Source organism: Syngnathus typhle, linkage group LG22, assembly GCF_033458585.1.
Source record: "Syngnathus typhle isolate RoL2023-S1 ecotype Sweden linkage group LG22, RoL_Styp_1.0, whole genome shotgun sequence".
Lineage (NCBI taxonomy): Eukaryota > Metazoa > Chordata > Actinopteri > Syngnathiformes > Syngnathidae > Syngnathus > Syngnathus typhle.
This window is the reverse complement of record NC_083759.1, coordinates 5,044,374-5,061,789: the sequence shown is the minus strand read 5'-3', so window position 1 is coordinate 5,061,789 and position 17,416 is coordinate 5,044,374. Positions and strand designations below refer to the sequence as shown.

The window sequence follows — 17,416 nt, the reverse complement described above, 5'->3', positions numbered from 1 at the left end:
TTAGACAGTAAATAAAGATATTTATTTTTTTGAAAGAATCTCAGCTCATGCAAGGATACAGCTCATGTATGTAAACAAAATTATTTCAAAATTAAGCTTGTAAATGTGCAGATTTCATCGTTTCTTGGTGTCAATCTCCGGAATGTACAGTATATAAAAGTAAAGCGCAGATCATATATTACATCAACAGCTATCCCTGATCCCTCTTTTCCCACAATGTGATTATCAAATAGAGCAGCCGCGTCCTCGAAAGGCTATAGGGAGAGATTGTATAACATGTCAGGCACATAGACAAAAGTCGAACACACTGACATCTTTGTCAAAGCATTCACATGAAAACAGAAAACAAACTTGAATACCATTAAACGCCCTTTTAAGTGTGCAAGTTGATCAGCAACACAAACACAGAAGCTTGATTGGGAAGTAACTCCTTTAAGACACTGGTGGGATTTATAATAATAAAAAAATAGTAATCACAGCAATGACAATAATCAGAATAGAAGGCCAAAGAAAGTTTTTTGAGAGAGGTGTGGGATGATTGCCTCTTAAATTGGTTCTCAGCATCATTAGCATGTAGCTTGATGCTAACATTGCTAACAGGCAGCTTGCTAACATGTTCAGCAACTGCTGTAGGAAAATGTTCAATACTTATGAGGTCACGTTGACAACCACCTCAATAACAACTCAAATAGTTTTTGACATGCAGTGGGGGAAGAAGTTTGGGATTAAAATTTGGAGAATTGTACAAAGATTATTTTGTAGCATGGGGGGGGGGGGGGGTTGTCGGTATGTCAGTATGCTATGCATATGAACGAAATAATTCTTAGCCATTTAAACTGGTGGTGCCCAGAGCAAACTACCTGCTTATGATTTAAATTCTCGAGTTATGAACGATTGCCTTCAACGAAACAGTACAACAGTCAGAAAATGTAGATTCAAGGGGGATTACAATTTCCTACAGCAAATGTAATACCGTATTTTTGTTTCTTGTTATTGCTAGTTTGCCACTTTTCCTAAACTACTTGGAACAAGACCTGACCCAAAATACGAATTAGTATTACGGCCACCCTGAAAACAAAAATATATATACACTCAAGAAAAAAAAAAAATCTCACCTCATGAAGATAGTCACATTGGTGGGTTGGGAGGTAAGACATAAATGGAATGCAATATTACGATCATGAAGGTATACCCTGTGTGGCTGTTATGGATATATTCAAATTCAACTTTAGTTCAATTTTAAACTGTTGTTTTGTTACACCACAATTTAAAACTACAGACCAAAAAGCATCTAACCGCGAGGGTTTTGGAAAAATATTTCCTTTTAATACTTATTTCAGGCAAGGTCTAGATTGCCGTTTTCAATTTGGTCTTTTAAAATTAACTTCAATCTCATGAAAATTGGACTTTTTCTCCCCCTCATGTTTTTCACTGTGGCCCTAAATAGCTCCTGCATAAAAAAACAAGGACAATTGATGGGCAATGAACAGGCTTTGCACTATAATCACAAAAACAACTTATTTTGTTCAGTTTGACACACAAAGATAGAACAGATAAGAGGAAGAGGTAGAATGGACCACCTGGAATTTGATGGGATGGTGGCCCGAGTAGAACAAGTAAGCAAGCTGCAGAAATGGTCAATTTTTGTATAAACATCCTTAGGCACTAACCAGAAAAACTTTTGGAAACGGAAGGAGACAATAAACTGTTCCTTACTTTCCTATTTAGTTTTTCATGTAGGCTGCTGCTAAATTTTAGACAACATTCCCAGTCTCATGTTAAAGATAACAACTATAGGAGAGGCCCTCAAAAGTATGTCAGCAGAGTTTAAAAAATATAGACACGCAATATCGAGATGCTAATTTTTTTCAGACACCGTCGTGGTAAATGTTAAGCTTCCATAACAACACCTATTACAAGTATATTACAGGCACAGTAGTGTTTCCCTGGATAGGAATGCTGGAAAATGCATACAAAAAAAAAAGGAGAACAAATACAGAAGAGAGGGAGCTTCCTCTGGAACACTGCAAGGAATGATTGGATTTCAGCTACAACCCCAAGACGAAAGGAAAGGGAAATGATTTGTTAGAAAGTGAAATTAAAAGGAAAGGTTTAAAACGTTGCGCTTAAAACATAAGCGTGTGGAAAATTAGGTGTAGAAACAAAGATCCCCTGCTTTGTATATAGTCAGTAGTACTGAGACCCTCTGTCAAGGGCAGGAGGGAACAGAAGACATGCGAGATGAAGACATGCACAGTAGTTTGAAGTAAGGCCTCGGGTTTTTTTTTTTTTTTTGTGTTGGCAAAAAAATAGTTATATACACATCTGTAATTTAATTACATTTAGCTTGAAAACAAAACAAAATATATGTGCAAAAAAATTAAATCTTACAAATATGGGGAGTTGAATTTGTAGATGTAATAGAAATAATTGCACCCTCTTTCTGCCCATTCAGCTGTCTGTTGTCTTCCGCCTCCTGCAGACGTCCACCCCAAAACCATCTCTCTAGTTGGTCATTAGGCTAGCAACTGGACCTTCAGCTCAGCTTCACGTTGAGTGGATCGCCATCTTTAGCTTATTTAGCTCCATCTGACAGGACACAGAATGTAAAATACTCAGAAACAAGGTTAAGACTAATTTTTCTCTAGCCCCCCGCTGTGGCTCGGAGAAATCTTGCTGTGAATAGACTTAACGGAAGAAACATGATATGCTAATTATAATGGTGATATATAATGTATCGCAAAGGACAGTAGTGATATACATGTTTAATCATGATCATCCAAGGTGATATATGTCATTTTTGCCTATTAGTGAATCCATCAATATTTGGCATAATAAATGTAGACAACCCAGCATGTGTTTTTATGGAGATCAATACTACCTGCAGGGCTACACGCTTTTTCCTTTCCTCATCCAGTTCTCCACGAAGCTCTGTTATTTCTTTCCTAGAAGTATGCACAAGTGTTAATTAGCAAATGAGTCAAAACATGGAGTTTGGGAATTTAATAGGGACATTTTCAACCTCATTTTTTCACATACATGTAACTCGTGTAACAAATTGCGAATTTAGATTGACCATTCATTGGAACGCAGGCAGAACTATATAGGCTAATAAATACAAAATGTGTTTGGAGCTATGGTTTAAATAGCTCTTTGTTTTTTCAACCGTTAGTAGTCTTTGATTTCCGCAAGATTAGACAATATGTGTTCTTATTCTATGTAATAATTACATTTGCTGGGCCTTGAACAGCTCCACTGATAGCAGAAGATCCTTCATCTGACTTCTAAGCTCTTCCATCTGGGATTTGGGATCTTCTCTGCCCAGAAAACTGTTGTCTGAGCTTAAGTTTGTGGATGCTGGGTTGGGTTTGGCCTCCACACTGGGTTTATGGAATGGCGGCAAAGGGGACGAGTTGTGTGTATTAGGCTGAATGGGAGTTCAAGGGAGAGAAAGGAATAGAGCGTGAGAGACAAAAAATATGTACTACTGTATAAAATCAGTAACGGGAATATTTAGGAATACTACCATTTAACCAGAGTTTCAGCAAGGAAAATGAATGAAGAATAAATCTGATGAATTTATTACTTAATACGGCCAGACAACAACCCATTGTGAAAATCTTCAGGGTGAACAAAAGCTTTCACTTGCAGTGATTGGTAGCACAATAAAGCGAAATGCTAATGCGACATGGGATCGACTTCCTCGCATGTGTATGACCGGCAAGCTATTATCTTGTCACACAACCATACACGCTTCAACTAACTTGATATGATTATTTTTTTTTTTGTGGGTGTGATCCACAAACATGGAGCACAGCAACACTTTATGCTGTTTCCCTAAGCATTGCTTGTAAAAATGCACTGATTTATCTTGTTTTTATTGACAGGTCCAAAACCTGATTATATTTAACTGATTCAAGAGAGCATTTGTGTCAGTTAATTTTAAAAACACTTAGTCAGGCCTCTGATGGTTATCAAAAGTTGACCATGATAAAAAGTCGTTTCAAAAGGAATCCAAATTACCTTTCTGGGTTCTAGAAGCTTTATTTTGGCACCATCCTCCTCATCTAACTTGAAAGCTTTGTCCAGGTTAATTTCCTTGTTGGGCTGCAAGAAAGTTTTGTTTAATTATATAATAATATCATTGTTTAATAAGAATAATAGTAGCAATATATTGTATGCATTTTAAAACGTGATATTTTTTCAAACATGATTAATTTTGCCAAATATGAATGCAAACTAAAATTAAAACAAGAATTAGTTGGTGCTCACCGATAGTCCTCCAGCAAATTGGGCGGGCAACCTCCGGCCGATAATCTTTGGTCTGTTAGCAGTGGGATGAGACAGCTTTTCTGAGTTGGATGAAACCTCGTCAAAACTAATTAGCGCTGTTGAGAAAGAAAGACTTGTCAATAAGATCAGAGAAAAACACTTTTTTTTTTATTGTTGCATCCTTGAAAGATTGCACATCAGCAGGCTGCCGAAGCCACTAAGGGCGCAAAAATAAACAATTTGTTGCTGGCCTGCTGACAAGTATATGTAATTTGGTGAACAGACTCAGAAGCAGCAGTACATCTGTAAAGCCTTGAGTGTGGAGTCTGGAGATTAGTGATCTCAAGCCTCTCTGCAGGCAAAAATTAGGAAAAAGCAACCAGTTGTTGGAGAGGGAAAAATTAAATAATTCATACGTGATTCGAAGTTTTTCTCCCCTGTGTCCGCTGAGGGCGTTTTGGGTTTTGGGGGAAGCAATAAATCCAAGTCAGGCTTTGGACGAGATGTAGGGATTTCCCCATTGTGCCTGGTAGGAAAAGAAATAATTATACAGAAGGCTAGAAGTGGCTCAAGACATCATAATATCACAGATCCTGGGAGAACAGAAGAAACACATACTTCAAATTTGGTGATGGAGTCAGAGGCTTGTCTGACCGCTTTAGTGGGAGGTTTCCTTGCCTGCCTTTGCCTGGAGGCGGGACAGGCTTTTTGGGTGGGAGTGGTGCGGCAGGCTTGGATGGTTTTGGCTCTGGGATCACCCTGTCAACTGAAATGGAGCCAAGAGATTTGGAGATGTACTTAATCGTGGAGAAACTCACTGAAAGGATGTGAGCAAGTAAAATACCAAAACAGCCTAATGAATTCTGAAACAACCAGTCGAGATGGTATCATGCGAGCAAAACCCATAACGGTTGATGAAATTATTTGATTGTAAATATAAACCGCGTCAATCAAGCATTTTGTGGCCCGACATGAATCCATTACCCTTACCGTAATAGCTTGTTGCACAAGTGTTTGAGGTTATCATTATTTTCAGCCACACCTAATTAAACAAAGACTAACATCCAGCGTTCACCGCTAAAGATAGGCACACGTGGGTAAGTCACCATTGATTATTTCCATAGTTACGCTCCATTATAGCAATTGGGTTTCCAGAAACGATTACAGCAAACTATCCCACTGATTGCCTGCCAACTCGCCACCCCTCGAGTTAATACATAAAATGAGAATGAAGGAATTTGTACCTTTGTCCTCTGGCCTGATGGCATGAGGCTTCTTGTCAGCGCTGGGAACCTCTGGTTTGAGAGCTGTTAAAGCGTGAAAAAATATTTATTTATTTTTTTAAAGTAAATAATAAATCACAAACGGAATTGTAATGTATGTAATGTATTTATATTTTTTTCTTTTTAATCAACTATTGCTATGGAAGTAAATATTGAGGAAAACCGTGCTGGGAAAAAAAAAAAAAAATCATGATAATGAAAGCAAAGCCCGAAAGGTGGAGGGAAAAAAAAGCAAAATATCTTCAAATAGTCATTTTTTTTGTTTCATTAGAAATTGGATTTTAATGGGGGGGGGGTATATATCGGATTTTTCCTCGACGCCTGATCAACAAATCTCTCAGTCTTGTAGAGTGGGAGGAGATATTGGAGAGTGCTGACGTTTGAACAGTGCAACATATGGCTAATTAACACATTAGCCCTAACCCTGAAAACTGGAAACACATGTTGGCAACACGCAACAAATACCAACCGTAAGCTCTTTATAAAAACAAAAACCAATAACATTTAAGGAGTCGGAGGTTCTCACCTATGTGTTTTGACGGTGGAGGTGGCTTCTTTGGTTTCTGAAATAATATTCAAAAAATATAAAAACTGTGAAAAGTAGGCCAGAGCAAGTAGTTTACTGGTACTCAATAAGAGACAGAGATTCTTATCTTAAATAGAGAAATACCATCACACAGTGACGTACAGTCAGCAGGACCACTCGATTCAATTTGGTCTGAATAAAGATATTCTCATAAGATGCTTTAATTGGAATGGGCTGCATGTGGCTTGGGTTTAACTGCTACAAAGATTGTTACTACAAACAAATACTAAAGTCCTTTTCTCCATAATGGCACTAGCTGGGGATTTTACTGTATCACACACAACTCACAATCACACTTTCATGATATTCATTCATACTATTATGATTACCGCTCTTACTGAAGATTTTTCTTTTTGGAATAACAATTATTTTACAAATTTGTTAACGCCACAATGTCTCCATAATCATTCTTTCACCAAGCAATTTTTGTGAAGGACGTGGCTGGTATCCTCCTACCTCTTCAGAATCTTGCTTGAGTGAGGACTTGCGCGACCCTCGAGATAGAAAAGCCTGAAAAACAACAGCAGACATGTTTTGGCTGTGGTAGATTAAATCCTTCCATAAGTAATGGCTTGAACAATATACACAATAAAGCAGAAAAAAAAAAAAAGAATTTTTAAAGACTCAGATTCTATACTGTAAAAAGTTATAACACGCAAAAAAGTAATACAGATGTATACGTGGATACAGGAACGAATTTATGAATTGTCAAAACCGATCAATATCATCGGTTTGAATTAGACATTATTAGATTGTGAGGCTATACCTATTTTTTTCAATTATTACATATATCGTAGTCCATTTTGGTTATATCTGCAGTTCCAGTTTAACAAAATCATGCTATGTATTGCTAAAACAGTTAAAAAGGACTTTCACATTTTTAGTGGGAAACTATTTTCATTAAACTAACCTTACCTCTTTTTCTGTGTCAGACAGCATGGTTACAAAGTTGTCAGGAAAGACACCACCTTTGCCACCAACCTCTCCTCGCCACCACCCGGGCTCTCCTGTGTCCTGTCACAAACCACCAAGCGAGGGGATGGAAATGTCAAAAACTCACATCAGTCGGGATAGGACAGAAATCTGCAGGCGCTGGGAAACCAGATGTTGGCATTTCCTGGTTCATTTCTTCAATCTATGATTCAGGTTTCGGAAATGCTTTTGTTGACTGAATTGTATGGTTGACCCCCGGGCAATGCCAATTCCAATAACTTAAAAAGTCACCTGAAAATTTAGTGACTATTGTCCCTTCAGATTATATAGTAAAATGGTTATTGAAATGATCTCATTAGCTGAAATGAACCCACGAAAAATATTTGGTTAAATTTGAATTTAAAAACATTGCTTGGAACTTTTCTTTACTCAATTTGCAATGCAATTATTACATTTCAAATTGAAGGATTCAAATCAATTAAATCTAATTAAAAACGAAGGTTTGAGGTAAGTCATTCCAATGTGATAATGAAAGCCTCCTAGTGTGCGCTAATTAAATAGATATCCCGATACCTGTCAAAAAAAACAAAAAATACAAAACAAAGCCAATTAAAAATGAAAGATTAAACTTAGAAAAATCCTTTCATGTACATATAATACTTCATAAACTAACAGTGATAAGCTCCAGCGGGACTTATTTAAATGAATTTAATAACACTTGAAACAAAGCAGAACATAGTGTGCAAATAAACAGGAGTAATTCAGACACAAAATCAATTGTTGTCTCGATGCAATGACGTTCGCGTACGCGCACCTCTTATCAAACCGAAAGCTTATTTTGTCATTAAGTCACTCTTATGATTCATGCCAAAATGTTAATTATATAGTTCTAGTATGTGTGGGAACCGCAGATATGCACTGTTTGCTTTCATTAATCTTTTTGGTTTTGTGAGCATGCAGAGACATCAGACCAAACTAATATTGGAATTCCAACTGTATGAAGCCATTTGTATGCTACTGCAATCCGACATTGAGCTACAGCTTACCTTGCTTATGATAGAGATGATGTCATCCTCGTGCAAAGTCAGTTCATCCTCATTTGTGGCCTCAAAAGCGAAGATGACCTTACAGAACTCTTTCGCTTTGAATACAGAGATTGAAGGATATTCAGAAGGGACAAAAGGAAAAAACAGGTATAAGAACAGAATACAAAAGAACAGGTAAAAAAAACAAAAAAACCTCAGGGATGTATTTTACCTTTAGAGTTGCTATCTCCTTCGCCCTTATGCATTTCGATCACGTTGGGAAAGGCGGGCTTTGCGACTGATGGTAATGAAGGGATTGGCTGAAATGGAGCAAACAAAACATGAAAGATGGAAATGATTTATAGGACATCAATGGACAAGGAAGGAATTAAAGGAATTTGAAAAAAGTTTTCATCGGAGTACAATACAGTTGTTTTTGTTAAGGTATCATTTTAATTTCTTTGGGATGTTAAGCGTTAAAGAAAATAGATGAATGAATTAATGCACAGACAAAGCTGAGAACTGATTTGAAGTTTCTTTTTGTGCACCACGAAAGGAAACCTTCAATTGCAACTGCCGATATTACCGACTACAATGAGTGAAAAGCCAGATGAGAAGTATACAGCAATACTGTATGGGAATTATTCAATGCCAAATGGAGATATTAAACGCTATGTGCTATTGGGGTTGGGAGCGTGTGTGAGTAGCACAGAACTATAGAAGCTGAGTTAGTGGTTGAAAGATATTGCAATGGCTGTTGAGAAGAAAAAAGAAGGGAGAGAGGAGAGATAGAGAAAGGGAGAATTTTAAAACGTTATTTTATCCCTAGTATATCATTTTTTTAATGTATCATCCCATTAAATCAATAAACAATGTTCTATTCGTGCCTAATAGCAGAATCTTTATGTACCTGAAAAAATCCCTATCAATCACTAGTTACAATAATTATTTACCACTGTGGTTGTTTTCCAAGTTTTTAGCAATTCTGAAGGTCATACATCATTCACGGTACCATGGCGTCACTTTACAAAAAGCGTGGCCTCATAGAATTGTTCTGCCTTTTTTTTTTTTAAACTTCATTGTGGGAGTCCCATACAAAAGAACAAACAAACAAAAAACATTAAGGAATGTAATCAAACTTACATTTTCCTTTTTTTCTTCCGGCTCCAAATTAGGGATTCGGACCTTTGATTTCACTGACCCTTCTTTGAAAATATCGCCAAAACCAATACGTTGGATTTTTTTGGGCTGGACAATAGCTCCATTGCCTGAAGAAGGTGTTGGCGATGATGGTGTCACGGTGTTTTCTACACCATCTGTGGAGAAGATACAAAAGGTCAGTAGTCCAGATATAAATTTTGCCTTCATTATATTACAGGTTGGAGGCAAATATACTCTGGACTCCAAGTCACCTGACATGAGGCAGCAAAGAAATATATATATATATATATTTACAGCACCATCTAGTGTAGGTCTTACTCACATGCAGCCTCCATTCTTGCGTCCCAACTGACATCCCACTAAATAAACTCACTTTACATTTGTGTTCCCTGTGGCCACAGCAGCTCCATCTTTTTTTTTTAAATGTAGTGCGCCATGACCGCCTACATTTGTCTTTTCATTTGCGCTCTGATTCTTACCAGCCTCCTCTGGTGTCGTATCATTTGATTCTCCGTCTTCTTTCGCAACATCCAATTCTTTGACAAAGTTGGAAGGGAAGAGTCCTGACTTGCCGTTGATGACGCCGCTCCACCAACCCTCTTCAACCTGGGCACATGAATAACCAAATTAAAATGACTGATGACAAAAGCTGGCTACCTTTCCCCGACTATAGAATTTGTTTCTTACTTTGCATACATTTAAAGGTTATAAAATCTTCCATATTCGTGAAATTGCAAAGTGTAACAAACCTGTTTTGCAGTAAGTGGAAACATGCCACACAAATTTTATGCCAACACCCCGTTTCCTCACTGTCGTGCACTCTGCATTTTCGCATTACAAGGTTATATAACCTGATACATGACAAACAGTTTAAATCATTCAACCGTAAATCAAACAAAACAAGAATTCACCTTTCTTTTTCTATCTTTCCGCCTTATCGTACAAAGCGGACGGAAAAAAAAGTCAATTTGATATGCCAGGCTTGCATCTTAGAAACTAGATCAAATGTTGAAAATACCTCTTCGGTGACGTCTAAAATATCTCCAATTTTTAACTCCAGTTCATCTTCGTTCTGCGGCTGATAGTCAAACAAGACTTTGCACTGTCTCTTCTTCAGCTCTGTGAAAAGACGATAGGCAGGGAGGTAGTAAACAAACCGGCTGCGTAACTTCACCTGTTTGCTTTTTTACATGTTCGTACGTGCAAGGGCCTCTAGGATTAAAAAAAGCCGAGGCGGTATGAGAATGTAAGCAGTGTAAACATGTCAAATGTAGGAAGTAAAAGCAAGATTAAGAAAATGGAGACGGGAACTGTTACATGTGGGATGTTTCAGCGGGAGCGCGCAGCAGCAAGGACACTATTATATTATATATCTACTATTTATATTTATATTAAGTTGGTGCTGAGTTTAATCACTGCTTACCGTAATTGGCATCTCTTGCTGTCAATTGCAGTGAATGTGTTAACTGCCACCGTTTTATAAGTAGTACAACATGGGCGCGTGAAACCTGTACCAACCTGATCTATTATTATTGTTTTTTTGTTAATCAAAAATGATTTTTGGACTAAATGATTACGATTGTATTTTTGCTAATATATAATAAATAATATGTTGAGAAACGTATATTTTTCACACCATAAAATGAAAGCACCGTTAAATAGTTAATCCCCTGCTTTTTAAATTTCCTTAACTTTTAAACCATGAGTTTTTCATGGCTGTACAAATCCTGAAAAAAAACATCCAGGTTCACAGAAAGTAAAGTCAGTTGTCGATTTTTTGATTTTTTTTTTAATTATTATTATCTAACATTACATCTGCAACAAAAATGTAAAAAAAAAAATGCTGAATCATTTTGCAGCCATTTCTTACTCTTTGTGGTAGATGATGGTCGTGGCTGGAAACCCCCAGTTGGAATCCCGATGGTACTCATCCTCTGAACCAAGTTGGCAACATTTCCTACAGACTTCTCTCTCTTCAGAGGCTGAGCAGCTTGCCCTTTGGATTCGGGTCTCACTTCCTTGGCCTCCTGTTTTAGTTCCTTTGAAAACAGAATGCATAGAACATCACCATCGGTTTAAAGTCCGCTTTCCAGGCGCCGCCGGGTTGGACTGGATAGAACACAAATACGATAAGTATTGCATTTGGAATTTCATGTCGTCTGTTTCGGGGAAAACTATAAATTATATGAATTCACGGAAGTATTAACTTCAGTGTGTTTCTGTTTCTCAAAGTAAATGAGACTTTTGCTTGAAGGTAAAACAAAACCAGTTTTGAAATCACTCTACCACAAAAAAAAAATTCTTGTCTAAGTCTGAGACAATACTATATAACACAACTTTATTAATATAGCACACAAAAAACGGATGAATGGATTTCACAAAAGCTACAGCTCTAACAAAGCACTTAACAAAGACAAAGAAACAATTTGCCTCACGTCCAGCTTGTTGAACAGTCAGAACAGACACAAATAATCTTTGCTAAAATGCTTTTGTGATTGCAATCACTCTAAAGAATGTCTGTGACATCAGACATTGATGATAATTGATTTCAACGCTTTTCTCATGCCCAGCTGTATTTCAAATTCTGTCAATTTAATAACCAAATCTATTCATCATCCATTCTCTGAACTGCTGAATCAAATGGCCATATATGCAGAATATTTAATATATATTAATATATTTGGAATATGAATGTGTAAAAAAAAAAAAAAATCAGTTTGTTCAACATTATATAAGACATGCTTTAGGAAGGGGAAAAAAAACAATAGTTAAGTTAGCAGCAATGAAAAATATGTACTGTAGACACACGTTACATTTCCGGACTGTTACTCCTTGTGAACCGTACGGGTCAGATCAATTCCTTTTCAAATTGAAGCTGCGTCAACCGCAGTGTCAGTGCAGGAACATTCTATTTAGCCGAACAATGACTGGGCTTACCATCCGCTTCCTGGTTCATGCTGACTTTGCACTTCCATTAAATAGGAAGTTAAGTTTGCTTGTGCATGCGTGTGCTTTCCAACTGTGCAGCTGTACATATATACATACACACAGTCAAAGTGTTGCTTGGACTTTACGTGTGTGCGTAAATAATTGCCACATCTGACTTAAACAGTTTATGGCCTCTTTAGATGTAATGTACTGTAGTACAGCTGTTCTCACGGTGACATGAATCATGATCTCGGCCCGAGAACCGTGGTCACGTTACCTGAGAATACTTTGAGAAGATGCATATGAACTCAAACTGGTTGAGAAAACTGTAATCTCTTACCATTTCATCTCATGTCCCCTTTTGTGGTTCAGCAGTAACCAACCCAAAAAGGCGCAAGTATTGAAGAACAACCTCTCAGATGGCGGTAGCCTCACAAAAGTTCAAGAACCGGGCCGTACTGCTTCTTAGCGGATTATCTATCCAAACGCAGTGACAGATCCAGTCTTCTTAGCAGATTACCTGTTTCACTATCAAGGATTTACAGATTGGAGAAAAGCAGCAGACACACGGCTGGGAATGAACATTCCCTGGACGGCGACAGACGTAGTCATTGGGCACTGACGGGAAAATCTTGACGTCAGATGATCATAAAGTCATAAAATGCCCCTGCCTACATTAGAAGTGTGCAGGTAAGGATTGCTGACAACTTGATCTTTGAACTAAATACACCCTGTCCGTGGCAAGGCAACACTGAGGACAATATAGGGCAAACTAAAGCAGACTTGGAGCAATTAGCTTAACTGAAATAAACTAAACAAATCAAACAAACCAGATCTATATAGTAGTGTTCACAGGAAGTGTATCGAGTGCAGTTCAGTAGTTCATCTTTTTGGGGAGAAAATAGCCTGCAGCCATTTCATTTAGGGGTATTGACTGTTCCATTTGAAATGTTTTTCCAGGCCTTTACTGCTTGCTGTTTTGATAGAGGTTAAAACGTGATTCTTTGTCGCTCATCTGTATAGATTTTTGTTTTTTGCAATATCCAATCTGGCATTTGTTTTTTACCTTCACAAAGTTGTCAGGAAAGAGTCCTCTTTTCCCGTTGAGTTCTCCCTCCATCCAGCCATCCTCTTCTATGCGGCATACGTTCTTGATCAAGTCCCCCTTTCGCAAGGTCAGCTCATCCTCATGGAGTGCTTCGTAGTCATACTCCACTACAACCTCTGCTCCGGACACCACGGTCGTAGAGAGGAAAACAAAAGAAGAGAGGTAAGAATGCTGGAAGGGGCCTGACACAATAATAAAACGCAGACAATATGAAATAGAAAGTAAATAAATGAAAAATAAACACTTGAAGTATTAAATGAGTCAAATCATCTATTATTTCATTCATTTTTTTCTGTTTGGTCTTTACTATGTGAAAGCCGGAAGTCTGCAAGGCGCCTCACAGTTTGGTTTTCATACATTATACAGTCTGTCAGGAAACGTACATTTCACAAACCCCATGGTGTAAATTTAGCAAGCCTTACAATGACGTTTCTTTCCTTGAACCCGCTCATTAAATACATCTGACATTGCACAGTCAATTGTTCAGAGAGCACAGCTACGCTTTCAAAACTATTTCATGTTCTCCCATGACCATAATTTTGTCTTAAGCTTCTCAATAAAGATTTATTGAAGAAATACTTCTAATTGATCTAGTTTTATACAACTATACCACAATTGAAAATAGAATTAAATCCCTAAGTCATATTCAATGGTCATATTTTCATTTTCTAACTGTATCTACTGTTTATCACAGGTATGCAGCCACCACAGCTCAGAGAGACAGAGAAAGAGAGACACGACTAGAGTTACACAGACATGTTCAAACACAGCTCAAACGACCCTCAGCCATTTGCCAACTGAAGAAAAGCATACCTCAATGAGAAGTACATTATCTACAATCTAGCTGGGGTGAAAAAAAACTAGAGTGAGCTACCAAACGATGTTCTTTGAAAAAAAATCGTAACCTAAAATGCATTTTCAAATATATGTTGTTTGTTCAAAGTCTCAAAAGTGTTTGTCCGTTGACAGGAAGTGAACAATAATTGCAAAACCGATTACAAAGCGGATCCCCTCAAAATACAAAATCAGCGGCTACTTCAAACTAGTCTAAATTTGGTACGCAAGCGCCTCTTGCCACATTTTATATTTGTTTATTTCTGTGTTGCTGATGTCACTTTTGTTTCATACGTGTGGGTTGTTTCGGTTGTACATATAAGCTTGGTCATGCTTGAAAAGAAAAACAAATTGCCTACTGAAGACGTGGGTGACTTCAACAAAATGTCTCCCACGGATTTAAGAAGAAAATCTTTTTTTTTTTTTTTTTATATTTTACTTTTATACTAAACATTTCACAAACATAGCAGTGCTGAAACATCTCCATTTTTTAAATTAATCTTCAACAAATGACTAGAAATGTTTTTAAAGAATGTCAAAAAAATAATTCTTAAAAATCCCCTCATCAGGAAATCTTATTTTTTTATTTATTCTGTGCACTTGTGTAGTACTGCACCTATTTTTTTTAAGTACTGCTATTTATAAACACAAGCCAAGCTACTTTATTTTTTACAGCCTTTCATAAAAACACACGTGAATTGCAGTAATCTCTTAAAAATACCCTTTGTTGTCCATGACAGGTTTAAAACCTGTTTTGCAACATAGCAGAGTTACAGAACTGCACACAACCACATGCACATCTTCGTCACACAGCCGCCTCAAGAGATGCGGCAGGAAGGTTGCATAATTCTGTGCAGAAGATTTTCAATATTCAGTGGCCATGTTAGGTGTAAAGCAAATCCATGTAATAAACTGACAGAACATGAAAATGAATAAAACGTCAGAACAACAATCTGAACTTAAAGCAAAAGCATTGTATAATTTAAATTATTCAGATCAACCTCATTTCTTCAGTTTAATCTCCATTTTAAAAGCAATGTACAACTAGAGGTACATTTATTTAGACCGATATAACAGGAAACTCAAAAACAACTAGTGAAAATTGAATTTATGAGCTGATGGGGACATTTTTCATTTTATAATGACCAAAAATCACTTCATACATTTTTACAATAGCTTGGCATTGCCAAAAACAGTGCTTTAAAGCATTCCACGTTTTATTTCTTTCATAAGACATGTGAAATATAATTTCAAGTGGAATGCTACGCTAACGACTTAATAGATCACTTTGACAAGCAGAGTTGCTCAGTCTAGTGTAAAAAAAAAAAAAAAAAAAAAAGGGGTGTGTGGACACAACAACTCAGCTACGTAAGACAAATATCAAATATATCCGAAACGAAAAAAAAAATAACATTCTATGACTGTCAATTTAAACCTGGATCTTAACATCAACTAAATTAAGTTGCCTGATTGTTCAGTTAGTTCAACTCAGACAGCCAACATCACACTATTTAAGTTCATACATAAAAACCCGTTCTGTGAGTGCAGTCCGTGATTTAGACACACTTTTGGGATTGTTTACGTCAACATTGCGAGAAATGCAGACGAGGAGTAGGCGTTTTATTCCGTTGACTTTGCTAGCTTGCTATTCTCCTAGGCTAGGCTAACCTAAGTGGATTGCTTACTTTAACCACCGTTCGTCAAACGCTTACAGTATGACTTAAGACCCCGGACATTAGACTTGAATGCTTTATGGGGCTTTACTTTTGTACAGTGTGACCATAAGAAACGTTTAAAAACGCACAGACAGGCAAACAACACAAGCGCCACATCATGGAAAACTCACCCATTCCTGTCCTTCGCACCACCGCCTTTGCTATTATCAAACGTCTCCTTTTCAGCAGCCTCGCGGCTAACTAGCGAGCTACAAGTCAGGTAGATGGGCGTATAAACGGTTAACAACTACGATGTGGTAGTAATTAAGGGGGGGAAAGAAAGCCGATATCCATTCGCCCTTGCCCAAGCAGAAGCCTCCCTTCTTCTCTCCTGGCGGTGCTTCAAGAGTATTGTGCAGGAAGTTGAGCAGGAGTCTCCACCTTTCTTGGACTTGCCTCCATCGGGTTGCTAGCACCCGGCTGCCTTAAAAAAAAAAAAAAAAAAAAAAATACAAAACAAAACATCGCGATGATTCAAAGCCGGAGGGGAAGTCCCGCGAGAGGAATGTTGGAATTTTGATCCTTGCTACGAATTCCTCCTCTCAGCAAATGAATCGGTTGTCACTACGTGAGCTATTCCGGATATCCCCCAAGATTAATTACCGGCAGAACAAAAAAACAAAAATACTTTTTTATAATAAATCAATACAGGCAAATATTCCTGTATACCATTAGGGGTGTAACAAAAACCGATTTGAATCAGAAAGTGCGTTGAATCATTCCGATCAATCAATCATTCACACTTTAAAAAATAGGTACAATATCAAGATTTTTATTATCTTTAAGAAATGACACTTTTTCAGTTGTGACAAGATCATTCATACCTATGTAAAATCACAACAACAAACTCAATGAACTGAAACCGAATCGAATCAGAATCCCACAGAAGTGAACCAAATCGTTCCACGTTAAAATCGATCATGAATCATCTCCTCTATTGAGATGTGCATTAACTCACGTTTTATTAATTGGTACTGATGGATAAATGAAGCTTCAGATTTGCCTCATGAACCACGTAAAAAAGTCATTAGGCAGTCAGGAATCACCATTGGCTAGAAAAAGTTGATGGGCCGCGGACCACTGGTTGACAGGCCATATTTAGAAGAGTCAGAAAATACAGTAACTGGTTCATGAACCAAATTTGAAGCTCCATTTCCCCATCTTCCCCATATTAATTGTAGAGATGCACTCTTGTGATCAAACAAATTAAACAGTTTTAGCTGATTCTGGAATTTTGGGAATGTAGTCTGAAAATTGGGTCTTGTGTTGGGGTGGGGGCAACTTCCGGGAAATGTGTCTTCTCAATAGCAAAATTTAAAAAAATGAAACCAGGGTCAGGCCAGGTAAGTGAGGCATTGTCGCCACCTTCTGCCCATTGTCTGCATGTGAAGAGTAAAAAAAAAGGAAAAAAACAGTCATTACATTATTCCTTTTCACACAGTGTAACTAAAGTGTAGTTGTTCATTTACGACAGTAGGTGGCAGTGGCACTCTCACTTTAAGAGTCTGAACATGTGAAGCCAAACAATTTGAATTCAACTTTTTATCCAGAATGCTCTGCAAACTATATTT

At 37.5% G+C, this 17,416-nt stretch overlaps 1 protein-coding gene across 2 annotated transcripts; it reads right to left on the bottom strand.

The window, feature by feature from the left end:
- Nucleotides 1-16,256, bottom strand: cd2ap (CD2-associated protein). 2 transcript variants are annotated; one of them, XM_061271098.1, is made up of 19 exons: nucleotides 15,977-16,256; nucleotides 13,255-13,412; nucleotides 11,131-11,299; nucleotides 10,279-10,379; nucleotides 9,740-9,866; nucleotides 9,243-9,415; nucleotides 8,332-8,419; nucleotides 8,121-8,215; nucleotides 7,057-7,155; nucleotides 6,598-6,651; nucleotides 6,082-6,118; nucleotides 5,517-5,579; nucleotides 4,891-5,038; nucleotides 4,689-4,798; nucleotides 4,273-4,388; nucleotides 4,024-4,107; nucleotides 3,231-3,427; nucleotides 2,882-2,945; nucleotides 1-2,589 (listed from the first exon to the last, which is right to left on the bottom strand). In XM_061271098.1, exons 1-19 carry the CDS (start codon nucleotides 15,978-15,980, stop codon nucleotides 2,548-2,550), a joined length of 1,929 nt encoding a protein of 642 aa, XP_061127082.1. In that variant the 5' UTR covers nucleotides 15,981-16,256; the 3' UTR covers nucleotides 1-2,547. The 2 variants fall into 2 exon arrangements, with proteins under 2 accessions (XP_061127082.1, XP_061127083.1); XM_061271099.1 differs by lacking the exon at nucleotides 15,977-16,256 and adding an exon at nucleotides 12,529-12,665 and having other exon boundaries at nucleotides 13,255-13,383.
- Between the last annotated feature and the right edge of the window lie 1,160 nt (nucleotides 16,257-17,416).